The 27,097-nt window shown below is 40.2% G+C and overlaps 1 protein-coding gene across 1 annotated transcript; it reads left to right on the top strand.

Moving 5' to 3' along the window:
• Positions 1–149: 149 nt before the first annotated feature.
• Positions 150–27,097, top strand: Rad21 (RAD21 cohesin complex component). Its single transcript, NM_001025701.1, is given in 14 exon segments — positions 150–323; positions 8,670–8,844; positions 12,698–12,827; positions 14,278–14,377; positions 16,471–16,577; positions 17,156–17,362; positions 17,904–18,029; positions 18,372–18,494; positions 20,068–20,291; positions 21,540–21,711; positions 22,093–22,241; positions 23,097–23,246; positions 24,726–24,809; positions 25,462–27,097. Coding segments are annotated over 13 exon segments (1,908 nt in total). The 5' UTR covers positions 150–323; positions 8,670–8,700; the 3' UTR covers positions 25,654–27,097.

Genomic DNA, 27,097 nt, shown 5'->3' with positions numbered 1-27,097 from the left:
TGGTCCAAAGACAAGGAAGTGGTCAGCGCGCCTGCGCCGCCCCTTCTGTGGCTCCGGCGGGTTGCGCAGGCGCACAAGTACCTTTTTGACCGTAAACATCCTGCCGATTTGAACCAAGGATTTGGGCGGCCGGAAGAGCCGCGCCGTAACGGCAGCCATCTTGTTTGTTTGAGTGAATCGGAAAGGAGGCGGCGGCCGTGGCGGTGGCGGGAGCAACTCCGAGGCTACACCGCACAAGGGCTCCCCCTTTCCCCGCCCCCTCCCCCGACCCTTTTCCCCCTCCCCGGGCCACCCACCCCTCCCAGCTCCCCGCAGAGATACAGGTAAGCGACCCGGCCGACCCCTTCTCAGGCTCTGGCTCCCTCCCCCGTGCTCTTCCCCGCCGTGCTGCTTTAGGGGCGCGGGCTCCGCGGCCCGGACTTGCGGTGAGAGGCGGCCGGCACCGCGCCCCCCGCGTGCTGCCAGCTCCCGGGCAGCGCCCAGCTACCCCGCGCGCCCGGGCCCCTGCGTCCCGGGTCCGCCCTCGCCTGGGGTCCTCGCTGGCCGGGCCGTGTTCCGCGCCTGCTGAGTTACTAATGGTTCCGCTGCATTCCACGGCCCACAAAAGCCCCTCCGCTACTTGGAGGTCGGACAGTGGGGACACGGGGAGAGGAGGGAGGTTTGAACGAGCCCGCTCTCGGACCTGGCCGCCCCCTCGGGGGAAAATGGCTGTCTGCAAAGACGCGGGACTCTGGGCGGGAGCCGGCAGGGAGGCTCCTGGGCCGGCGGTCGTGGTGCACCCGGTGTGGGGTCCGGGGTCCGGGTCGCGCCAGGCGTGTGCTGGCCGCAGGACCCGGGAACTCGCCAGCCTGTACTGCTGTCTCCCTCAACCCAACTTCTCTCTATATATTTTTTGTATGTTGGGAATCTCAGAATTTGATCAGGCTATTCTAAAACACTACAGAGTAACATTGCTTCCAAGAAAGAACATGAGTGTAACTGGTATTCCCCTTAACTTTTCAAAACTTTTTTTTTTAATGGTTAAGGATCGAGTGCTGTAGAGAGGTTCCGAGGCTGGGTGCCTTTTTCGTAGCAGAGGAAGGCTTTGAGAATGCTCTGCCAGGATAGTGTAAGGTGACACTGTCGAGGTGTTCAACTAGACCAAGCGGCCTTCAAATTTAAGAGGGAAAGACTGTGGACGTTTTCTTCGTGCTCTCTGATTTGTTAAGCCGTCTTCAGCGTTCCAAAACGCGTTGGTGTTTGAAGGGTTTATGGAAGTGGCTTCTCTTTACAAAAGAAAGTTAATATTTGCTCTCGTTAAACTGTATAGGGAAAAACATTGTTGTCGTCCCCCTCCCTCCTCCCACAAGGGTGCAAAATCCTCTTAAAAATCAAGTGTCAGTGAACTGAAAGGCTGCAGAGTTTTGGAACAGACTGAAGTAGCTTTCCTGAGTTGTAAATACCTTTACGGTTGAAAGCAGCTTTCTTTGAGAAGGTGTTGATGAGGGTGTGTGTCCTTGTCCAGTGTTTGAATTATTTTAGAATTTGTATAACCAAAATTACAGAGGTGTTTAAGGAGTGGACTTGGTGCTTTTTGTATTATGCAGAAGTAAGTTGGAATTTCTTTTCAGACTTAGCAAAGCATGCAGATTCTTAGAACTATCGTATACTTGGGTAGTTGGGGAAACTAATTCTTGAGAAATATATTTTGTTTTTCATTCTATCTTAAAGGTGTGATCATACTAACTGGGCAAGTTGTATTTTGAGACTACTGTTTGAAATACTTGGGATTACATGTGCTGTTCATTTAATTGTCATTATCCCTAATGAATACTGTTTGCTTTGTAGTTGATATAGCTGAAAATCAGGGTTATGTTTTGTTCCTGTTGTTAGGAGAGGTGAGGAAATCTGATTATGTACCCCAGGCTAGCTTTGAACATCCTCCTGCCTCAGACTCAGGAATCCTAGGATTACAGACACCAAGTCCAGGCTAAACTTCAGGCATGAAATGACTTCTTATTACAAATAACGAAGTAAAGGAGGAGTTAAATTTGAAAGAAAACGCACTCTGTCAGTACTAGAATCAAAGAGAGTTGAGCAGCCATATGCAAGACAGACTAGACACACAGAACACACTCACACACACACACCCCTTCCTCTGTAACCTCCCAGGCCACTAATAGACAGCTCTGTTTTAATTTGACTTAGGTATTGATGTTTTCCATAGTTAGCAACCTAACCTTTAGGTTTCCTATTATAAAAACACATACAGATCATAGTTGAGCATTTTGCTAACTGGATAGCTACTACAAATTGTGATTATGCCTTGACTTCTAGTGTGGTAGTTCCAATTTTGGATTGGTGTGCCTAATTTTTGTTTTTTAAGTATTCACATAAATGCAAAATAGTATAAAAGTGAAGAGTCACTTTCCAGATGGAACTGTTGTCACCAGATTCTTAAGTGCCATAGATACTTTGTACTTATGCAAACTCTCCTAACTGTATACAGATGACCCTACATATCCTTAGCGTCCCATAGGGGAACTAAACCAGCCACAGATTAAAAATGTTAATCATACCTCTTTTGTTGCCTTTCATATTTACTATGGCAATTTTTGTCTGTTAAACCAGTGGGAGGTTTGTAACAACCCTTGACCCAGCCAATCTAGAGATAGATGCCATTTTTTTCCAACATTCAGATCAGGATCGGGTCATTTGGCTGGTAAAATACTACTTACAGTGTGCACCGAGTTTTCTTAAGATACAAAGCTGTTATACAATTATTGTCCTAAAACAATAACTTTTATACATACTGACAAGCGAAAGCCTCCTTTGACTCAGTAGAAACGGTCTAGAACCAAGCCTGCAGTAATAGCTCTGAAATGTACGTGTGTTTGTGGAAAATTTGAGATGGCCATTGTGCTTTGGTGTCTATAAGAAATTTGCTCCAGGGGACACTGCCCCAGGGATTACAGCCCCCTCCCATACCAAGAAAGAATAAATATATGGACATGCTCAAATTTCCTGATATACCATATTGTTTAGGGAATAATGAAAAGGATGAAAGGCGTACATGTTCACTACTGACACACATTTAAAAACTAGTTCTTACTGCTGTTGGCTTAATCTAAGAATATATACCTTTTACCTTTGAAGGGGCAACTGTATGCTCATAGACCACATCCATTAAGTACAAAGACTCCACCACCGTCAAAGCAACAAAAGCTACACTTCCATCAAGCACTTAGGGAATACAGTTATCATGTATATTCTTTATTCTTACGTAAAATGGGCTAGTATTTAGTCCTTAGGAAATTGGGCAAAACATTCCATACATACTTAGTTCATTTTCCCTGTCTCTTTTTCCACACATTCCAGTATATCTTTAATATTGATTAGTGAAAGCATAGTTTCTGTCCAGAAAGCATGAATGTGTGAAATTTTCCTAAGACCTTGCCAAATTGCTCTTGAAAGAGGGTGGACTAGTTTATTCAGTAACTTTCCTAGTAGGTAAGTGAAATGCTGGTAAAAACAGACCTTGGAGCAGAAACATGAGCTTCACTTTGACTTTCCTTCTTTGCTGTAAAAAGAGACTGCTTTAGTCTTGCGTCAGTGAGGATGTTCTAAATAGCATCATCAATTGAGTTGCTTGCTGCTTTAGAAAACTAGAAAACGGTTTAAAATCATGACAAGCTCTGCTTTGACTTCAAATGCAAAGGTCTTTTGCAAGTGATCAACAGAATTTAGAATCTCCAAAATCTCTACAGATTAAGTAGCCATATTTTAAAGTTTAGATTTATTGAGGGAAGGGGGGAAATGATGCTTATGTTTTTTTTCTTTATTCAGATACAGGCTGTAACTGAGTGACTTACTGGAGTTGCTCTGTCTGACTTCCCTTGGTAGAATGCTCTCCTGTTACTAATTGTTTCCCAGATTAATTTTAGTGCCCCTCTGCTTTACTTGTTATCTCCCACCACCTGCCAAAATCTATTTAGGAATCTGCCTCTGCATAGCTGGAATGCTTTAGGCACAGGCCTCTCTGCCCAGCAGCTGAAGTAGTACCATAAACTACTGACACCTGTTGAAACATACTAGTAGTTTTCATTTCTGGACTCTCTAGAATTTTTTACTTTTTTTAATTGAGAGCAGTTAGTATATCCTATTTTCTTATTAATAAGCATATATTTAGTAACTGTCTTGTGGCCAACGTTATTGTAGCAAGTTTTTCTCTTATTTAGAACAGAGTGTTTGGAGTGACTTTTAAGAACACATTACCATATTGAATTCCCATAAATTCGCTAGGTTTGCTTATACACTAGAAATAGTTGAGGTTTTTCTGTAACAAACTTTAATGCTCGAAATCTCTGAATTGCAAATGTAAGTTTCTCCACGATATGGTAAATATTCTATAAAATATTAAGTGGCAAACATAACTTATGAAGTACTGTTTCATACACCACAGAGCATTAACCTATTATTTTCTATTATAATATTCATTAGTTTCAACCTGGTATTTGAGAGAAAGGTTACAGTATAATAAAGAGCTGATGAAGCTTGGTTTCTTGTTTTCCCTTGAGAACACTTTCTACTGTAAATTAATGATGCAGTTAGAACATTAGGCTCAGAAAAATAAGAATTTCAGCATCCTTTGTTACTAAGTGTTGGAAAGGAGGGAGCTGAAGCAAACTTGACTGTTTCTGTCTTGCTATCATACCTATTCCAAAGATAATATATCATTTTCCCTTTCTCTTTTCATCCCTCCAAACCTTCCCTCATACCCCATGTTCTTCAAATTCATAGCCTATTTTTCTTTGTTGAGAGTGTGTGTGTGTGTCTGTGTCTGTGTCTGTGTCTGTGTTTGTCTGTGTGTGTGTGTGTGTTCCTGAATATAAAAATAAAACCTGTTCAGTCTGTATGTTACTTACACGTATGTTTTCAGGGCTGAGCATTTGGTGTGCTCTTCCCTGGCGAAGACTCTCCTCTCAGCATTCCTTAGTTGCCTCTAGTTCTTTGTCTAGGGTTGAGGACTCATGAGCTTGCCCCATCCCCATCCCTGTCTGCATGTTTATTGGTGTTGCCCTTGTTTGGATCCTGTTTTGGCAGGCTGCTTGGTGAGACTTCATGGGTGTGGCTTCGCTGGCATTTCTAGTAGACACAGACTAGTGGTAAACCTAATATTCCTCTGGCTCTTAAAATCTTCCCACCACTTTTCCTCAATGATCCCTGAGCCTTGGATGTAGGAGTTGTGTTGTAGATTTGTCATTTAATACTGGATTCCACTAATCTGGATTCTGAAAGTTGTGGCTTTTTGTTAATGGTTTGTTACAAAGAGGAGTTTCTTTAATGAGGGTTGAGAACTGTGTTTATCTGTGGGTCTAAGGATAATTATTTAGACTGTAGTTAAGAATTGTGCTGGTTTAGTAAAATGACCGTTGTAGGTTCTCCTCCAAGATTCATGACTTCACTAGCCCCCAAGGACTGGCTAGGTTTCCAGTTCCAGGTTTGATTTCCCTCTTAGAGAGAACACATCTTGAGCCCAACTAGAGAACTGTGGTTGCCATCAAGATATGCATGCCACTCCTGTACCCTTAGAGTTACTGCGCCATGCTGGTCATCATTGTAGTTCTGAGGCCTCATAGCTAGGTAGGACTGTTGGTTGCTTCCCTTTGGGTCCTCTGGTCTGGCCTCCAAAGTGTATGGTGTTTTTGGAATACCATTTACTGTTTATATAGGGCAGCCACGGGCAGTGGCAATAGTCGTAGTATTTGGTAGAGTCTCTTGGACAACCCTGACAACTATTCAAAAGAGAAGGGCTCTTCATGCCTGTGTTGAGTTTTGGTTAAGGCAGTCTTTGCCTCTTAGAAGAAGCATCATCAGTCCAGATGGGAGATTTTTATGTAGAGTATGTATGTATGTTTTTATACCAACTTATGTATTATATGTAATTTTAGGTAGATAATGATTCTTTAAGACTTTCAGACATCCTTCTCTATTATTTCCCTGCTCCCTCTCTAATTAACCCCCCTCCCCATTTTTTACATCTTCCCCTTAAGATCACACCAGGTTATTTCCCTCTATTGCCTCCTTTTTCCTTTGTTACTGTACTGATTTCAGCAATTAAATCTAGGAAACACATGAGAGAAAACATTCAGAGTTTGTCTTTCTGAGTTAGCAATATGATCTTTGCTAGTTCTGTACATTTACCTGAAAATTTCATTTTTCTTTACCACAAATAATGTTTTTGGCATATATGAATTTTCCTGCCTATGATACATTGAAAACAAAGTTTCTTTTCATCAATAGAAGGAACAGGCATGTTGTTAGTTAAAATATAATCAAATTTTCACTTTAAAATTTACTATTCCCTTTTATGTGAAAAAGGAAATTACAGTTACTTTTTTTTTTTTTTTTTTACTTAAACCGTTGTGATAAGGGTACATTTTCTTCGTGGCTTACTGATACTAGATACCTTTTTATGTTCTCATTTCTCATGGGGATGTCTTTGCTGGGAAATTTCCTTTTTGCTTGTTTTCTTATTGGATTTTCCTCTTTTTTTACTTACTGGTCTTGACAGTTCCTAACATATCCTAGATTAAGTTCTAGGTAAATAATGGGGCTTTTAGCTTTTTCAGTTTGAGTTCTCAGCAGTCTTTTATAAAGCAAACAGTTTTAATTTAATGAAAACCAGTTTAAAGAGTTCATTACGGACAGTGTGGTTTTGTTCCTAAGAGCTACATAGCCCATACATTGGTACCTTTTGTCTAAAAGTGCTCTAGTTTACATTTAAGACTGTGGCCTAATTTTGTGGAGAGATTTTTATTCAGATTTAATTTGTTTCCTATGCAGTTAATTGAGTTTAACGTAAAATGGCCAAATGGAATGGTTTAAGACTTAAACTTTTCAGATGTCTACTCTTTAGCTTTTGTTGAATGTGGTACAAATGGAGTGTTCCTTTCATCCAGGGAGCAGGCAAGTTGCGTTCTGATTGCACAGTGGCCACAACCCAGGGTTCAGATAAATGTAATTTGGTTGTTTTTTAAATAATTTGTGTGTAGCCTGTGAGGTTTGAATTTAGCTCTGTTGGTTTTGCATTTTGTTTCTGTTCTTTTGGTCTGTTGACTCTTAAATCTCTCCAGTCCAGTTTGTTGCAGGATTTATCATTCTCTCTGTCTTGTTTCTGCATCTCTGCGAAAAGCCAGATTGGAGATACATGGGTGTCTGTGAGCTTTCTGCTTAGTTGCAGCGATCCCTATGAATATCTTTCTGCTAGTACCATAGTGGACTTACAGCTCTGAGGTTTAAAACTGAATGGGCTTGTTCTCTCTGTTTTACTCTTTATTTTTGAAGATGTTTTAGCTTTTCTGTCTGCTGCTCCCTATTAATTTTAGAAGAATCTTACCTGTGGTTCTTAAAGCACACTGTTTTTGCGCATTGTGTTAAAATACCCTTGAAACCATATGTAATCTCATGTACTGCCTAGCAGCCACACTTAGAACTTTCGCTGTAAAGTCGGCTCACAGTAAGTGTATACACTGTATGTACATTAGCTTTATCAGCAGTGGCCCAAACTTAACAAGTAACTGAATATTCTTCAGTGGGTGAGTGGCCAAGTAGATTGTAGTTTCTTTCCTCTCATAGTTTCCTCAGCAATAAAGAGAATGCACTGTTGATAAATAGCAAGGTGATTGACTGTGCTAAATCAAAAGAAAGCCCATTCTGTGTGACTTTATTGTCAACATGTTTATATAAAAATATCAAAATGAAATGTATACAGTTTTGTTTGCCAAGGCTTAGGCATAGGGGGCAGGAGTGGGCGAGTCAGTTGTCTGAGCAAACAGTTGGATGTCTCATTTACAGTGTTGAGTACACTTGTACACATCCGGCATGATGGTGTAGAGAAGCGATGTGCTCTGTCTTAGTTTACAGGATAGCACTACTGAGTCAACTGGTCGTGAATCTATAATCCTTCCAAAGTTAAAAGGCCAAAACTATTCATAGACTGTTAAAGATCTGCTTTCTAGTTCTTAAAGTGGGCCTCTGTTATTTCAGAAAAGGGCACAAATTCATTTGACAAAAAAGGTGGGCTTAACATCTTCTTGAAGGGGGAAATTAAATAACAAAGTCTTCAAAGGTAATTAAAGAGTTAGAGGTGCTGGGTTCCTCCTGTCCCTGCACCTCACCTACTTGCTCAGCCTGACCTCAGATTGACCGTCCTGCTCACCTCAGCAGGTGTGCTGCTGCCTGTACTGAGCGCCTTTCTTGGAAGGGGTGTTTTTGTTTTCTTTTGTGATGCCAGGGATTAAGCCCAAGGCCTCATGCTTGCTAGGCTTACACATTTCTTTTCATGTGGATACTAGCCAATGAGCAGAAGTATTGTCTGCCATCAGTAATTAGATTGGAAATAGGGTTTAATACTTGGTTGGGTTTAGAATAAGAGATTTTTTACGACAGTCTTTAGAATAGCAATTCATAAAAGGGTTTGACCCTTCTCTTTTCCCTATCTGTGTTAATGTTGGCGGTGGGCCTTGCCCTCATACTAAAATAGGATTATTTTGTAAGATGCTTACTGTACTTTCAGGCTGTTTATATTCTCATACTCAATGTAAAAAACTAGTGTTTCCATATTTTCTACATCTTAATAAATATTTCAGTTCTCACACGAAACTTAATAATTTTTTTTCTCTCCTCAGGTTTCTTTTTATTTCATAGCAAATAAGAAAAATGTTCTACGCACATTTTGTCCTCAGCAAACGAGGGCCTCTGGCCAAAATTTGGCTGGCGGCCCATTGGGACAAGAAGCTAACCAAAGCCCATGTGTTTGAGTGTAACTTAGAAAGCAGTGTGGAAAGTATCATCTCACCTAAGGTAGGTTTGGTGCTGGCGATTTTTATATACTTGTGTGTGAGACGGAACTTGTAAAACAACTGTACCTGTGCATCAGAAGCAAGAGAAGCCTATAGGCAGATTCGCCAATTTTCCTTTATTTTCATTTTTATCATTCAAAATAATAATGATCATAATGTATAGACTGAAAAATACTGTAGATCCATTAGGCTAACGCCCCCTGGTATTGCTGTAGGAAGAGAGGATCTGGAGGATAATGGACATGAGCAGAGGCTTGTTCTTAAATGTTGTGAGGAAACATCTGTTTTTTTAGGTGAGGGGTAGGGGATTGAGGTTTTTTGTTTGTTCTGTAGACATTTGGTTGGTTTTAGACTTAAATAGCTCGTGGATCTTACTGGGATTGTAGGTATTTCTCCATATCCTTCCTAGGACAATTCTCATTTAAAGTTTTTAGTATCATGAAGACCTGACAGACAAACAGTATCAATAACCGTATCACCTAGAGAACCCTTTCATAGTAGTTGCTTTCCTGCAAGAATGTTGTAGGTGCTCACAATATACACAGTATTAGTTGTATCGTCTACATAAGAGTAAACTATATTGCCTTGTAATTGACTGCATTCAGAAACTGTGTTTATAGCTCATTTAATTGTTGCATAGCACCAGAGTCCTTTGTCTGCAGAACTTAGAGGATTTGAAGCATACTTCAGCTGAGGTGAAATCGTTCATAAAGTCATATAGAACTTTAAGTCTGGAATTCTAAGTCACTGTTTGGGTTGAATGTGACTATCCTAAGCCTTCTCTTAGGATAGTTTACCTTATTTCTAACTTTTTGAAGTCTTAACTCTTTTCTGTGTAATACAGCCATTAAAGAAAGATACAGCAGCAAATGATACAGTTTAGAAAGGTAGTCCTCAGGCCAGAGAGATGACTTAATGAGTAAGCGTTTGATGTGCAAGCCTAACGACCTAACTTCAGGGCCCTAGAACTCATTTAAAAGCAGAATGAGGTGGCTCTAAACCTGTGGCATGGGGGGATTTGAAAAAGGAGGAAACTCCTGCCCAACACCACCACCACCATCACCACACCACCACCACCACCATCACCCCAACACCACCGTCACCACACCACCACCACCTCCCTGCTGAACAAAGGCTCATGGGCTAGCTATACTGGAGTTCACAGCACGGTGGCAAACTAGGAGAAAGCCCTTGTGTACTTTAAAAAAAAAGACAGAAAGACAAACATGGAGAGCCCCAACAGTGGTTCAATAGATTAAGGTATTTGCTTAAGGGGGACCTAACTATGTGAGTTCAGTCCCTTGTACCCACGAGATAGAAGGAGATAACCTATTCCAGCAAGTTGTCTCCTGGCAGACACACAAATATACCCACTAAATAAATGTAATTAGGAAAAGACATGGTGGTGGGAAAATTCTGACCCCTGGTATTGTTCTTTAACCCTATAGACATATACATACATAAACATTGTACATGTGTATTTAGACTTAAGAGTTAAAAATTAATGTTTTTCTTAAAGGGTGGTCTTTTTTATAATAAATAGTGCTAGAACAAATAATATCAGCATGTACGACAACAAATCTGGAGACATACCTTATTTCTTGCAAAAATAAGTTAACTCAGGGTCATAGACCTAAAATGTGAAGTATAAAACTAGAAAATAACCTATTAAGACTCAGACAAACCCTATTTGTAGAAAATATGCCAAACATTTTAGTCAGATGTTGATTAAGAAAATATGCAGAGAACAAGTAAATATATTTAAAGGTGTTTCCACATTGTGTGACAAAATAAATAAAAAAATTCCAACAACCAAATGACATCACATGTCTGTTGAAAAACCAAAATCTAAAACCCTGGGGGTATTAACCGTTGGGGAGAAGGTGGAGCTGCAGGGAAACCGAAGTGGGAATGTTTCCTTTACTTTGCATTGTAAGCCCGAAAGAAGTCTTTTTTTTTTCTTGATACTTACCCAGAAGTAGTTGAAAACTTATACGTCTATATTTAAAAACAAAGAGATGTTCATAGCAACTTGACTCAGATTTGCCGTGCAACATCCTAAGTGTTTAAGAGATCCTCAGTGGATGTGTTGATAAAACCTGGCCTGTGCATTGCCCTGCTCTGGAAAGGCTTCCTGCTGCAGGGTTCTGACTGCAGAACACTCTTAGAAAGGCACAGCTATAAAAGTAGTGAAAAATGAGGGCTTGGGGCTAGAAGGAGTGTGACTGGGAGACCGCAGGCTTGATTTAGGGCAGTAGAGTTGTGCTCCCTTAACCATGGTGGTGAGGATATGGCTCTGTCCATTAAATTCAAGTGCTTACAGGCACTTTAAAACCAAAAGTGGACTTTGGGTCACCATATATTGCTGTATAATTTATCAGTTATAAATGTACTAAAGAAGGAACTGGAGAGATTGTATTCTTTTATTTAATATCCATAAATACAAAACTACTTTGGCTTTAAGGATACTTGTTACAGTATGTATGAGTACTGTGTACACTACAGAAAGTCTGAGAGGTGAGAGTGTGGTAACAGATATAGACAGTTTGACATTAACGATAACTGTTGGACAGCACAAAGTACTCACTTAACATTTTGAAATCATTTCTTTGGGGGTCTTTATCAGCTTGTATTGCAATACAGTGTGAGACTGACCTGACACTGAGGAGCCTTTCGTGTTGAGGTTAGGATTGTTCTCCCTTAACTGGGAGCTTCTGTGAACTTTCCCAAGTCCTCCCATTAGACCAGGAACCCTTTGTTTTAGCATACAGCCTGTGTCCTATCTACTGTATTTACATCCCTCTGCTTGAAAGCTTGTCTTACTTCATTTTACCCGCTCTAAACCAAATTAACACAAACACAATTATTTACTAATTGTAGACACTGAAGAGGCACTGTCTAAAAATTTATAGTAGCAAATTTATTTTTGCTTTAAATCACATAAGATAACCACAAATGCAGAGACAAGATTGCAGATGGGGTCCTACACAAATGCAGTGTACACATACAATGAACATAATTTCAAACATATCTTTTAACAAGCATGTTTTTACCATAGAATTTGGGAAGCTTAAGTTAATGGGTATGATTTGAAGAGCTGTCTGGGGAACTCTTGAGTTCATATTTTTTATTCTTTGCATTATTTTTTCTTGTATCCAGGAAAGTTTTGAATATTTCTGTTTCGGTCATTAATGCTTTGTTTGTTTAGATCATTACTGTGTCTTCTGATGTAGTAGAAAGTAATGAACGTTGGCCTAACAAGGGAAAAGTGTTAAAGGGACATTCCAAGACAGCTCTGATTGGCTCAGTAGTCAGAGATGGCCAAAGCCTTAGCATTCTGCTCAGTGACTCTGTCCTTTTTCACACACCATCACGCCCTGTCTCCACACAGCAGGAAAGGGAGAAGGACAAAGACATTCTCTTATTTTGAAAGTCTTTCTCAGAAATTCACTGGCAAACCCCACCCCTCTTTCGGAGTTGACTGAAGCGTGTTGAGTACACCTGGTTCGTGACAAATTTTAACAGACAGGCCTGAAATCATCTCTTTTTTAAGGCCAGGAGTGTTTGCTTCTGAAACAAAATTATAATCCTTGGTGTGCTGATGGTAAAGTCCACAGGAAGGTTTGCCTCCTGCCTCATAGTTACCTTTATGTCTAAGTGAATTTATGAGTTAGTGTTGTTCAGTCTGTGTTAGTGGAACTCACAGTAAATGGTAAGGTGCAATATTTATTAACCAACTTTAAATCACCCAGAAAATACAAAAAAGCGAAAGGTCCTTATGAATAGCACAGGATATTCACTTTAAAGTACACTTGCCTCGAACATTTAAAGACAGTGGATTTAATGTCTCACAGGTGAAGATGGCGCTGCGGACGTCAGGACACCTCCTCCTGGGCGTAGTCCGCATCTATCACAGGAAAGCCAAATACCTCCTCGCGGACTGTAATGAAGCATTTATTAAAATAAAGATGGCTTTTCGGCCAGGTACTGTGCCTTGCTTTCTACCACGGTGGAAACTGCTGATTGCCTGTTCTACATAGGTGTGTTTTATTTTCATAGCAGTGTAAGGAGCCCTTCATAGGTAACTATTTCCATTCTCAGACTTACAGCTGAGTCATCAGAGCAAAAATGCTGAAAACTGTGGTTCTGTGATGAATTATAAAAGGTGGCTCAGAAAATGCGACTGAAGGGGGTTCTGGCTATTTTTTTCCTGAACAGTCTTAATGTACTTTAATCCTGAGACATTTCATTGTCAAGTCATTGTAATTGTTTTGCTTGGGGTAAGATTTGGTTCTAGATTTGGATTCTACCAACCAAAGTAAGTAGTATTTGGAGTATTCATCTGAACTCACACTCAACAATTTTAGCACTGATGAAATGTTGCTGTTTTAAGTGATCAGAATATGGGGTGGGGTTAGCTGAGTGGCCAAGGTGCTTGGAGGCAAACAAGGAGAGCCTGAGGTTAGTCTCCAGTGCCCATGGAAAAATGGTGGGCCCTGCCTCTAATCCTTACTGAAGGGAGGAAGAGATGGGCTCATGCCAGGGGCTCTCTGACCAGCTAGCCTTGCAGAATCTGTGAGATATATGTTGAGGGAGAGGATCCTGTCTCAACAACAACAATAATAACAACTTTGGATGTATAAGGTGTGCTTTTATATAACAGCTTGTGGTGAGGCTATATTCTAATACTTCTATTTTAATACATGACAGTAAACTACCTATTTTTTCTAATAAAAAATTTATTGTGTCTATACTATGCTAAATAGACAGTAATTTTTTTTGTCCTTAATACTTGTCATGTTATTTTTAAATACTTTAATCATGGAAAATTTTGAACATAGCTAAAATTTTGTGGTACTATTCCTAAGATAACCAACTCCTGTCCTAAGTAATAACTTAGTTATTACTTTTTTCTATAAACACAAAGGGCATGAGTCCTGCACCCACCTTATAAGAAGACAACAACAAAAGCCAGGCTCGGTGTGGCATTTGTAATTCCAGTGCTAAGGAAGAAGAAACAGTCCCTTAGACTTCTTTTACAGCCCAACCAGCTTAATTGTTGAGTTTCAAATGTAATGAGACCCTGTGTCAAGAAAGGTCTAGAGCAGTTGGGAAAAGTCCCCTGACCTAGACCTCTGGCTTCCACACTGCTCACAAAGAAAGCACAATTATTATATTTATTGTACTTTTTGTAACCATTGATACTACCCCTGATAAGTTCATGGTAAAAAGTAGAAGACTAACAGTGTTGTTGGCATGCTGTTTTAGAAACTTAGCTTACGGCACATTCAGTGCCTGGACGTGTAGAACAGGGGCTGTGGCTCATGCTAACATGACAGCAGACAAAAGATGTGCTTCCGTCTGGACGCTGCATGGGCTACCTCTGACCACATGTAATCTACTCAGGCCTTCAAGCCTCGTCTCTCTGTTCCAGGTGTTGTCGATCTACCTGAGGAAAATCGGGAAGCGGCTTATAATGCCATTACTTTACCTGAGGAATTTCACGATTTTGACCAGCCACTGCCAGACTTAGAGTATGTCTGCGTCTCTCCTCTCTTATCACTTCCTTCCTCCTTCCTAAGCCCTCATCTTGTACATTGTTTAGTGTTTGATACTAAGGCACCAGTCTTGATTTATGAATATGTTAATTATAAGATGTACAGTTTAGGAAATTTTTTTTTCCTCTCTGAGAAAATCTTGTGGCTATCAACTTCTAACACAGCTATAATTTGAGAATACTGAGAGACTTAGGCAAGGCTAACGTAGCTGAAGACTTTGTCTTGATACATTCTTTATGTGGTGCTATCATTAAACTTGGGTCTTGTTTCAAGATTTTTTTTCAGAGGTATTACAGTTATGTACTGTTGTCTTAGCAAACTACTGAAAGCTGTAATTTTTAAAAATACATATATGATGACTTACATTATTCTGTAAAGAATACAAAAGTGTCATTGTTTAAAACAAACATTTAAGAGAAAAAAGTTAAATGGAGATGATTGTTTTGGCAGAGGACTGTTGTTCCTCCTTCCTTCTCCCGGCATTAACATCTAACTGCCATGATGTGCTGGTAGATGTGGCTATACCTACTGAGTGTTGGGGAGCGCAGTTGGCAGTCAGCCTATTTACCACTCTAGTCGTCAGTGTGCGCCTGGGAGAGTTGCATCTCAAAATGAAACAGACTAAAGTTTCATGAAATAGCCGACTTTATTCAGAGCAACAATTTATACTCACCTGGCAGAGTGTGGTAATGTAAGTCTTTAATCCCAGCACTGGGGATGCAGAGGCAGGCAGATCTCTGAGTTCAAGGACAGCCAGGGCTGTTACACAGAGAAACTGTGTCTCCACCACAGAAAAAGTCACCTGAATAAGGTGTCCAATCACAAGAGCAGGCTTTTCCATAGAGTCACATGAATAACAACAGCTGAAGTAAACTCCTATCTGCTACACCTGAGAGGAGCACAGAAACACATTCCAAGAATAATTCTGTGTTTTGGAGAAACTAAGGTCAAAACAAGGCTCTCATTTACTTGGATTTTTTCTCAGAAGTCTCACACTACTTCATTCTTGGACTGTGTTGCCATACCAGACCTCCACACTGAATTGTCTATGTATTTCACAACAAATTTTCTTGCTTTTTGAGAAGATCTGTGACTCCTAGTGGGTTTTTGGTTTGTTTCCCAATTTCTATATTTTGTTAGTTGTGGCTTGGTGCTAGCCACCAGCTTCCCCACCCCTCAAAAAAATAGCATTACGAATTTCCTGTCAATAACTGTAGCCTTTACAGTCATCTAATATCGGCTATTTAAACTCCCCTTCCCACTTTATACTAACCGTGGGTGATGTTTTTATCTGTAAAGCTTGCATCTTTAGAGACAAGGAATTTTTAGACACCCATAATACTCTGCTTTGTTTGGTTTGGTATTTTTGTATTGGGTTTTTTCAAGCCTCACTAGTTAGCTCAGGCTATCCTAGAACTCACTATGTAGACCAGACTGGCCTCAAACTCAACCTGCCTCTGCCTCCTGAGTGCTGGGAGTAAAGGTGTGCACCACCACCGTCTTCACAAGAAATACCAGTGATTCTTAATATATCCAGTTAGTATTTAAATGTCCCAGTTGACTCCTACATTTTAGCTTTCTTCTTTTTGGTTGAGGGCTACATGAAGTCTGCAGAATGCATTTAGTTGCTCTGTCCAGTAACTATCAGTCTTTAGAAGTCTAGCTCTGCATCTCTTTCCATCTATTGATCATTTGCTTATGCATTTGCCAGTGGTGTTCTCATCAATGTTTAATGTTGTCTACTTTCAAATTATAAGAGAGGTCATTTGTTAATAGATGAACAAGTTTCAGAAACACTAGGGAAAGTTAGAATTCATACAGATCCTGTAAGTTTCATCTAATTCATAATCTGTAAGTCTTTACCAAATTACCTTAGGTAGTGGTTTTAATGTATGATATTTTCTTTCCTGTCATTAATGGAATTTATTAAATTTCTAAATATAAATTAAGTTTGGGCTATGTTGATTTTTTAATATTAATATTTAATAAAGTATTAAACTTCTCAAAGGGGTATCTAGAAGAAATTGGCATACTTTGTGAAACTTGATGTGTTTCAATTTTGTTTAAAGTGACATTGACGTCGCCCAGCAGTTCAGCTTGAACCAGAGCAGAGTAGAAGAGATAACCATGAGAGAAGAAGTTGGGAACATCAGTATCCTACAGGAAAATGACTTCGGTAAAAGCAAATTGCTAGTCATTAGTTATGTTTTAATTATGTTGTTACATTGCCGGGAATTAAAAAGGTTACTAGGGTTAACATTTTCCCACCTGAGGACAGAAAAACTGTGTCTAGTTTGTGCGCTTATGTGTCAGACATCTTTACAGTTGCTGTACCAGAGTTGGGGTTCTTACTCCTGCTGTTGGCTGTGCAGTGAGAGAACCTGTTATTTGAAGTTGTGTGGAAACTCCAAGCACTATAGTAATGCTACTGTGAAGTAGCCGTTTTAGAACAGTTGCTTGTACTACTATAACACTGTTCAAAACCTAAGTGGTCAAGTACACATTCAGTCTTGCACAGTCCCACTTTATCAGTTGTAGTCAGAGTGTTAATTGTGCATGCTTAGTTTACCTTATGCAATCTGACTTTTGTTAGGCATTCCCCAGAGGTACAAAGTTTACGTCAGATACTTGAATATTTGCCACCAAATAAGGTTTCAGGAAGCAATATGGCATCATAATTGTAATAAAACATCAACTATTATAACAGTAGCATTTTTGACTTTTCACAGCTAATGACGTACTTAATGTGTTTAGGTGACTTTGGAATGGATGACCGTGAAATCATGAGAGAAGGCAGTGCTTTCGAGGATGACGACATGTTAGTGAGCACCAGTGCTTCCAACCTCCTCCTAGAGCCTGAGCAGAGCACCAGCAACCTGAATGAAAAGATTAACCATTTAGAGTATGAGGACCAGTACAAAGATGATAACTTTGGAGAAGGCAATGATGGTGGTATATTGGGTAGGTAGTCGTGCTTGTTCTCCTGTTTCAGAACAGTCCCCAAGTCTGAGTGCTAAGCATGCAGTGTACGAATGGGGATCAGCTGTCTCACGAAAGCTCTCTAGAAAACTAACCGAAAGTGTTTACCTTTGTATACATGCTTTGATCAGAGGTCTGAATTTCACTAGATGTTCAAGCTGCTGCATTTGTTTAACATCTAATAAGTAGATTTGGGGGTAGAGGGTCAAGACAGGGATTCACTTTGTAAAAAAAACTGGCCTCAAACTCACAGAGGTCCACTTGCCTCTATTTCCTGAGTGCTGGGATTAAAGGCATGTGTTACCACACATAGATATTTTTTGTGAAAGTATGAACTTAAAAGTGTTGGTAGAATTTTTTTTTTAGATACTAAGTGTTTTCGCTTTTATAAACTACTTTAAGAGAAACAAATTGAATATGGATTTAAATTTAATTCCCTTAAACCTAATGCCGTTTTTCCCTAGATTAGTTAATGTAATTATAGCATTTCTTTTTCAAATTTTAACTTCAATTTCTATTTCAGACGACAAACTTATAAGTAATAATGACGGTGGCATCTTTGACGACCCCCCTGCCTTGTCTGAGACGGGGGTCATGTTGCCAGAGCAGCCTGCACACGATGATATGGATGAGGATGACAATGGCTCGTGTAAGCATGTTATGTTCTAGGATTCTTGGGGTTGGTGGTGTAGCAATGAAAGAGACACATCACAAAGCAAGTGGTGACACAGAACTACCTCCTGGTAGTAGTAAGCACCCTTGACTGGCTTGGTTAGGATTGATTGCCAGTTCTTGGTTTTTGGTGTTACTCAGTGCTATTCCCCTCACTTGTACATTGGAGTTGAACTCTTCAGGGACTGCCTCGCAAATACATCAGTAGTTTCCTTCAAACCCATGAGGTTTGTTCCACTTGCTGAAAGGAGTTTCTTTTTCCATTTGTAGAGTCTGCGTGCTATACCTAAAGCCTGTTATAACCATGTTGCTTTTACAGTGGGTGGGCCTGATAGTCCTGACTCTGTGGATCCTGTTGAACCAATGCCAACCATGACTGATCAGACAACACTCGTCCCAAATGAGGAAGAAGCTTTTGCATTGGAGCCCATTGATATAACTGGTGAGCAAATGGAGTTCACAGTGTGTAGAACATAAGGTCCTAGGTGTTTTCTTTCTCTGCTGTTGAAGATAAGCTTCTTGCTCATACTCTATCACAGTCATCACTCTGTCCATTATAATTTGATGTCTGGTAGAAGAGCTATACAGGGAGCTGCAAGGTGTAAAATTACAGGACTGGCTTTCTGTAACTGTATTTTAGTCTTTGGGAGTCCTCATAAAACTAACAACAGTAGTCTCGGGTCAGCGAGATGACTTAGTGGGTAAAGGTGTTTCTCAGCAGGCCTGAGGATCTGAGCTCCTTCAATCCCAGTGTCCCACATGGTGGCAAAGGAGAAGCAATGCCCCTAAGTTGTGCTCTGGCCTACACATGTGCTACATACACATACATACTCCCCCCCCCCTTTTTTTTAATGTATTTTTAGGAAGAACATGACAGTTTTTTGTGAGAGGATTCTAGTCAGTAAGAATGATAGCTCACTGGGAGAAGGGAAGGCACTGTAACAGAAGGACAGTTACAGAGAGAGATCCATCTTTTTATGTTATAAAACTCGTGAATGCTTTTTTATGAAATGGGTTAATGTATGAGAGTGAGATTGAATCAATCCCAGAAGTCTCTGCAGATGCAGGTGTCTTTGTAAAGTGATATGAATGAGAAGCAAACAGCTAAGGTATGCCAGGATGTGTTTCCAGACCCTGATTGACTCTGGGCTTCTTCCCCTTGATCAAGCAGCTCTGTGTAGTTATCATTTATGAGTTATAACTACCACAGTAAATGCCATACAGCGGAATCCTTTCTAGGCAACTTAGACTACTTTAGACACTGGGCTCCTATATATTTGGCCTATTTCAAACAAAATAATTTTTTTTGGGTTTGTTTTGCTAAAAGTTAGTTCTTTTTCATAGTCAGAGTTTAAAGTGTTAGAACTAGCCAGGCATGCTGACACCTGGGAGGCAGAAGCAGGTGGATCTCGGACTTTGTGGCTAAACTGGTCCACATATGCAGTACCCTGCCTCTCTCAAAAGAAAGTCAGAATTGGCTCATCACTAACAGGTGGTCAGGCCTGAAAACTTGCATGCATACAAGTAACATCATGTAGACTGAATAGGTTATACATACAAGTAACATCATGTAGACTGAATAGGTTATATTTATGAGGACTTGCGTGCTCGCACACCCACATGCAATGGGAAGGGTGAAGGGGAAACGGTGTAATTATATTCTCAAAAAGCAAAGATTTAATTAAAAGTTAAATATGCACACTTTCAAAGAATGTCAGAATTGAGTGACAGGTGTGACGTGTGTACTGCTTACAGAATAAAGCTCTGTGGACTTTAAGAGATTGACCCTTGAATTATTTTACCTATTTTATAGTAAAGTGTGGATTTATGCAGTCAGCAAATTACATCTCTGTTGTAAAAAATGCTTGAAATTTTCCGGTTTAGACATACTGTCTTTATGAGGGCTTGCTCCTATGCTTTTTGTCTAGAAAGGTAGAGGATAGCCCCAGCCCAAGATGAGGAGGGTGTTCTAGGCTGGCCTCTCACAAAAATGATCTTATATTCTTTTATTCTAGTCAAAGAAACAAAAGCCAAGAGGAAGAGGAAGCTGATTGTTGACAGTGTCAAGGAATTGGATAGTAAGACAATTAGAGCCCAACTCAGTGATTACTCTGATATTGTTACAACTCTGGACCTGGCCCCGCCCACCAAGAAGCTGATGATGTGGAAAGAGACGGGAGGGGTGGAGAAGCTCTTCTCCTTACCAGCGCAGCCATTGTGGAATAACCGACTACTGAAGGTAGTGCAGCTGCCAGGGTTAATTATGTGTTTTGTCTTCTAGAAACAGTGACATCTAAAACCTTGGCTTGGACAGTTTTTGTTTTAGATACGTGGTTCTTCTTTCCACTTTACATCACAGCTTGCTGAGTGCGCTGTGCTCGGACACGGACACTGACAGGATGTGATTTCCCTGGTGTCGACTGTCGCTGTGGAGAGTAGCACCCAGCTATCCACTCTTAATGTACATGGCTTCAGAACGCCGTGCTTCACTCTGCAGTTAGCTCTGCTGCTCCTGCAGTGGAATCCTGGCTCTACACAAGTGCCCCTGCACAGCCCCGGGCACATTGGAGTTGCAGACTACTGTAAACTAACTGTGCAGGATGCCTGCTGCTGGGGATGGTGCTGTGAGATTGGTGAGCTCAAATGTGCAGAGGAACAGCCGGGGTTCTCTGTAATACTCCAAGGCAGCAAGGTTATGGTGGCTGCTCTTTAATGGAAACCCTGCAAACAGTTTCGAAGGATGCTGGTAAAAATGTTTATGCTTTGGAAGGATATATTTTATGAGTGGCAAAACCACAGGTCACATGCCTGTATTTGTATAGATAACCCCTCGTGCATGCTCATGTATGCACCACTAAACTTACTATGCTTGAATGAGACGGGCTAGCTCATGTACCTGTATTAAAATGTCATAAAATACCCTGTTCATATGAATATAGGGTAATAAAAATCTAAAATTAGTCTTTGTTTCAGTAGATTCATTTTTTTTTTCTAAGCAAAAGTTTAAAATTTGAGGAAAAAACCACTTCTGCCAACATAGCTGTTTATAATTTAAACTATGAGGTGTTCTTCGTCTGTGAAATAATCACATATTTTACATGCTTGTTAATAATAAGTAAGAATAGGTTGTGGTGTTGTGTGAGATAGTCATTAAACCGTGTGAAGACAGGTGCAAGCATTGAGTACTGGAACAGGTTGTATGTTCATTTTATCAATGAAAATAACTGCAGGAAAATAAATTAGAAACCTTAAAGCTTAATATCATTGTTCTCCACTTTCTGAAATGGCTACATTTATAATTTGAATACTTGTTTTTCAAAACAAATGTGAGAATGTGAAATAAAAATGCTAAAGTGTGTGTATGCTGCTTCCTGATTATGAACTATATTAAACTATATTAAAATGTTCTTCAGTGAGAACAGTACAGATGCTAATGAGTCTTCCGATCCATGGCTTTATAGTTGATGCTGTGCTTATGTTTTTATAGCTCTTTACACGCTGCCTTACTCCACTTGTACCAGAAGACCTTAGGAAAAGAAGGAAAGGGGGAGAGGCAGATAATCTGGATGAGTTCCTCAAAGAGTTCGAGAACCCAGAGGTCCCCCGAGAGGAGCAGCAGCCGCAGCCACAGCAGCAGCAGGCGCAGCGTGACGTCATTGGTTAGTTCTGCTGGGGGGTTCCTGGATGAAGTTGAAAATGTCTTAAACGTCACCTTTGTGCTGTCACAGCCACAGTGCTCTAGGGTGAGGGGGTGTGCTTGGTTGGGTGGCACGGAGATGCATGAGTCTCCTCACCTTGCTGGATTGGAAACTCGAGTTCAGAAAGCTGCAGGGCTCAGCTGACTGAATTGATGGTGAAAGGGTATCTCACAGGATTGTAAGCCACTTTTAATACTCCTCCCCAGCTGAATCATCTTTGGGCTTCACTGCCTGTCTTCATTAGGGAAAGTAACTATATCTGAATCTTAATATACCAATTTTAAAAGTAGATTGTTCCAAAATACTGTTGAAAACTAAATTGTTTTCTTGTGATAACTGCAGATGAGCCCATTATAGAAGAGCCAAGCCGCCTTCAGGACTCAGTGATGGAGGCCAGCAGAACAAACATAGAAGAGTCGGCCATGCCTCCACCACCCCCTCAGGGAGTTAAGCGAAAAGCCGGGCAAGTAGACCCGGAGCCTGCGATTCCTGTAAGTATAAAGAAAAACACAGGTAGGAGAGATGGCCATGCAGTTAGTTGCAAGAGGCATTTAAGGAGTCTGACTTAGGAGTCTCTTGGTTTAGGCAGAGGATAACAAGAAGTGGATCTACAAGAGTGACAGCAGAATTAGGAGCACAGTCTTTGTCATATGTGGGAAAGGATGTTAATGCACTCAGCAGAGACTTGTTGGCTCTTTGTGAATGGTCTTGCTTCAGAGTGGTCCAGAATGAGTAACCTTAATCACTGAAGTGAGTGGTTCTGAACTAGAATTACATGAGAATTCTTACATCTCTCAAGTACTGGGCAAGTCATTAAATGATTGGTATGTAGAGAGCTGAAAACCAATGAAGCCATAACTGACGACGACAGACTTTGGATACCATGAAGTCCTGCTAGAAGAGAAAAACTAGCCGTGGTATCTGGTTTAGGACTCCTGTTTTAAGTCTGTGGAATAAATTCCTTTGAAGGGAAAGCAGGACTCTGGTGACACTAGGCTCCTGTTTAGGTCCTCATCAAAACTACCGACAGGACAGCTTATTGCTGACCTAGAGAAGTTTCTCAGTGCCCTGTGCTGGAAAGGACTTGTCAGTGAGAGTTCTTTCACGCTGCTCTTCCGGCAGTCTCTTTAATGCTCTCAAATGTTTACCTTAAATTCAAAATGAAATGATACAGACTCAGGAAACAGTGTCCTTTTCCATGTTTCTTGGTGCTTGCTTCAGAGGTCTTTCTGAAGGAACATGGGATAGTAAGTTATTGTAGCTTTAAAGTAGTTGGCGTGACCCTGCATTTTAGAGAAGGTGCCATTAAAACCCGCATCTTGATTTTTGTTCTTTTATTGTTTAAGCCTCAGCAGGTAGAGCAAATGGAAATACCACCAGTAGAACTTCCCCCAGAAGAACCTCCCAATATCTGTCAGCTGATACCGGAGTTAGAGCTTCTACCAGAAAAGGAGAAGGAGAAAGAGAAGGAGAAGGAGGAGGAAGAAGAGGAGGAGGTAAGAAACTAAAAGGTTTAAAAGAATAAAAATTAGAATAAATTCTTAGTGTAGTGAGACATCAGATTTTGTGCTGTTATAATTCCAAGTTTTCCTCAGAGGAAAGGCAAGGGCTGCCCTTACAGATTGTTGCTAGACTTCTAAATTGCTTATAGCTGCATTTTATCATCTTGTGGTCGGTAGTCGATTCTTATTGCTATTAAAGCCAGCCTCTGGTCTAACCTGCCTGTGGCCTGGAAATCAAATAGCCAGACATACTCCATTTGTGCCGGGTTTTGGCTTTGTTTTAATTAAACCAGAGTGAGACCTGGCTTGTGGGAGTGGAGCTTGGAGCACTGTTCCTTTTTACAGAATGGAAAATGTTTTAGACATGCTTCCCTTTTCTCCCTGGGCTATGTTAAGATCCTTTCCAAAGTTTTTATCTTGCTGATTTCTGGATCCTTCTTGAGGTGTAGTATAACTTAACTCTTCATCTGATATTTTTATCATGTATGTATCTATTTAAACCTTTGCCTTTGAAACTTTTTCCAGATAACTAAATGAATTGTTAAGATCTTTCCCAAACCTGTTTATATATTGCCTACAGTGGTTTTACTAACAGCCATTTGTTTCTAGTTGCCTTCATACCAGTGACAGAAGTAGATCCTTTCCTTTTGTGTGATGGTACAGTGTTTTAAACTAAAATTTAGTGTCAAACGGTTGGATTATGCTATTATCTCAGATTTATTGTGAATCAGTATTAAAACACTGCTGTTCTAGGTAAAGCTGCCGATCACTAGCTCTTCTTAGAGCGTGCTGTCTAAAACCCAGTGTTCCTGGGCAACGTGGCAGCTCCTGGCCCATACCACTTAGGATTCAAAAAGCCATTTGGACGGTTAGGGTAAAATAAAGCATACATTAATAATTAACAGTGTACATCATTTAATATAGAAACAATCTGAGTTATTCACATAAAATGCAGGCTCTTTGGTACTGGTCAGAGATGACCCAGAATATCATACTACAAAGTTATCATCCAACATTAATTAACCTTTCCCAGTAACTAGATTGTCATCGTCCAGGGTTGCCCATCCTAGTGTTTTGCTGTGTTTTATTTACAGATATATATAATTGAAGGAAACATTGTACTTTATGTGATTTGAGTCCTGGCTGTGTTTTATTTACAGCTATGTATAATTGAAAGAAACGTACTTTGTGATTTGAGTCCTAGCACAAGGTTCTTAACTAGGTGACCTGCAACAATCCATGTTCTATGACTTGTAGAGCATTACAGAGACATTATGTACAAGTGTTTGCTCACAAGAACTATCCTTTGTGATCAAAGTTCATAGCCGATGGCAAATGATTTTGAAAAGGCAAGATCACAGTTTTCTGTCAACGAGTCCAAACGCGTCCAACTGTTAAAGGTTTTCTGTATATGGGGAAGTAGTCATTTCAGCAGGCAGATTTTTCAATTCTAGTGGCCATTTTTTTTTTCAGGATGAAGATGCTTCAGGGGGTGATCAGGATCAAGAGGAAAGGAGATGGAACAAAAGGACTCAGCAGATGCTTCATGGTCTTCAGGTATGCCAGCAGTCTACAAAGAATTCTTTGCTAGAAAGCAAGTCTTGGTAGAACCGTGGAGCATGCCTTTGAGGGAATTTCTCCAGGACTACATTGCTTTGAAGTATCTTAATTACATACATGAAATGTTAAGCTAGGGCATATAGCTAGCCATGATTATCCTAAAAAGCAGACCTGTGGTGCACTGATTCAGAGCGCACCTGTGTATGTGCATTTCTGTCTTCTGTTTGATTAGCAACGGTAATGTGCTAAGTCATTGAGTGCCAGATGTCAATAAGCTCGGCTCAGGATTCCAAATACAGATGAGGCTTGAGCACCCATGACATTCTGGCAATTTCCTTTCATTTCTTCAAATGAAGGAATGGTTGATACTTAGGGTTTGTGGTGTTGCCAGGGCTGGTTTGGTTTTGGTTTTATTATCTCATCTATAGTGTAGCAACTTCACTTACTGCCTGGACTTTTTATGCCTTTAGCTAATGTGCTGTGGCCCTTTACCTCTTGATGAGCACGGTAACCCCTTGCATAACTACATGAATGTCCGGTCTTGGCTCCAGCCAAAGGGAGCTTGCTTTGGGAGTGCCAAAATTGCATCATCCAAGTACTAGTTTATTGTGTGAGTTCCTTAAGTTCACTTTGTTGTGTTTTATTTCAGCGAGCTCTTGCTAAAACTGGAGCAGAGTCGATCAGTTTGCTTGAGCTATGTCGAAACACAAACCGAAAGCAGGCAGCAGCAAAGTTCTACAGCTTTTTGGTTCTTAAAAAGCAGCAAGCCATCGAGCTCACACAGGAAGAGCCGTACAGTGACATCATTGCAACACCTGGACCAAGGTTCCACATCATCTGAGGAGCTAGACGCTTTAGAGCTAGTGTTAACTCACTAGGACGTACAAATTGCCCCATGTGTAGGGCACCAGAACCCTTTAAGGAAGTTTTTAGATTTTTGTTTGTACAAAATCTTTGCCTTTTCTTTCTTCATTTTTTTCCCCCAGTGTTTCTAATTTTGTCGACCATCTTTTAAGGGAAACTGCTTATTTGGGTTGGGTTTGTATTCCTGGAGAAGACAGTACCCCCAAGAACCCAGAAGACTTTTAACAGTTCAGAGCAGATGTGTGCAATATTGGTGCATGTAAGAATATGGAGTAACAGTCAAAAGTCCCCATTTTTATGTTAGTTTTCCATTACTTTGTTTAAAAGAAAAACCTGCCTAGGAAAATGCCTGACACTTTAAGAACTGTGGTTTGAGTCCCTTGACAGGAAGAGAAAAATGTCTTCCCATCAGTGAAACCAACAGTCTGGTTAACCACTGTACCTGGGGATAGTATGTGAGGCATCGTGCTTGTCTTCTTGATCATGTTTTAAAGTAAGTCAGTTCATAATGAGCAAGAACTTGTGAGTTTGTGCTGACTGATCCTCTTCGACTATTATGTTCTGAAATCATTCCGTGACTCTTAGGAACTCTGACGCTAGTGCAGCTCAGAATGACAGACTTCTGCAGTGGCGGGACTCCTCAAGGGCTGCAGATCGCTTTCTCAAAGGTGTCTGGATGTTTGCTTGAGTAATGAGATCATGAAAATAGAAATTCCCCTGCCTGCTGAAGGGCAAACCAATGAGAAACTACCCCAGATTGACTTCCTTTAAGCAAACAGTGCTGTAAAAACTAATGGCTTCTCTGATATTTATTATAAATGTTAGTACTGAGCTTCCAATGCTGCACACTCCTGTGTTTGAAACTATTTTAATAACTTTGCAACTGTAATCCTGTATCAGTTTCCTATAATTTAAATGGAAAAAAACATCCTAATAAAGGCTTTATTATTAACAGACCAGATAGTACCAGAAATTATGTGACTATATAAATATCAAAACGTGTTCACTTTGTAGGACAAAATTATGTTGAAAGTTCTAGCTTAAGTGTTGGCACTTTTATGGGGGGGAAATCAGTTTTAAAACTAAGACTTCCATGTATACCCAGTAATTTAAAATTATGTGAAATATTTTAAATTTGTGAACTCGTAATTACTATTTTAATGATTGAGCTTCTCGAGAATGGTAAGTGTATAGATGCTCTTGCGGTTTCTTTTCAGTAAGACGTGCCTGGAAACCATGGATCCCCTTTGTAAAAAGACACTGTAGATAATTGAATGTTGATTATAGAAAGGCCATTAGTTTCTTGTTACACATTTTGTTAGTCCAGTTTTTGTCGCTTATTGGGTTTAATATTGTTCTTGAAAATAGTCAATGCTATGTTATGTATAACTTTTCTAATAAAAGTTGTGTTTCAAGCTGTA

Source organism: Rattus norvegicus, chromosome 7 (assembly GCF_021556685.1).
Source record: "Rattus norvegicus strain SHRSP/BbbUtx chromosome 7, alternate assembly SHRSP_T2T, whole genome shotgun sequence".
Taxonomy (NCBI): domain Eukaryota; kingdom Metazoa; phylum Chordata; class Mammalia; order Rodentia; family Muridae; genus Rattus; species Rattus norvegicus.
The sequence above is the reverse complement of the archived record's forward strand: the minus strand, read 5'-3'. Positions and strand labels throughout refer to the sequence as shown.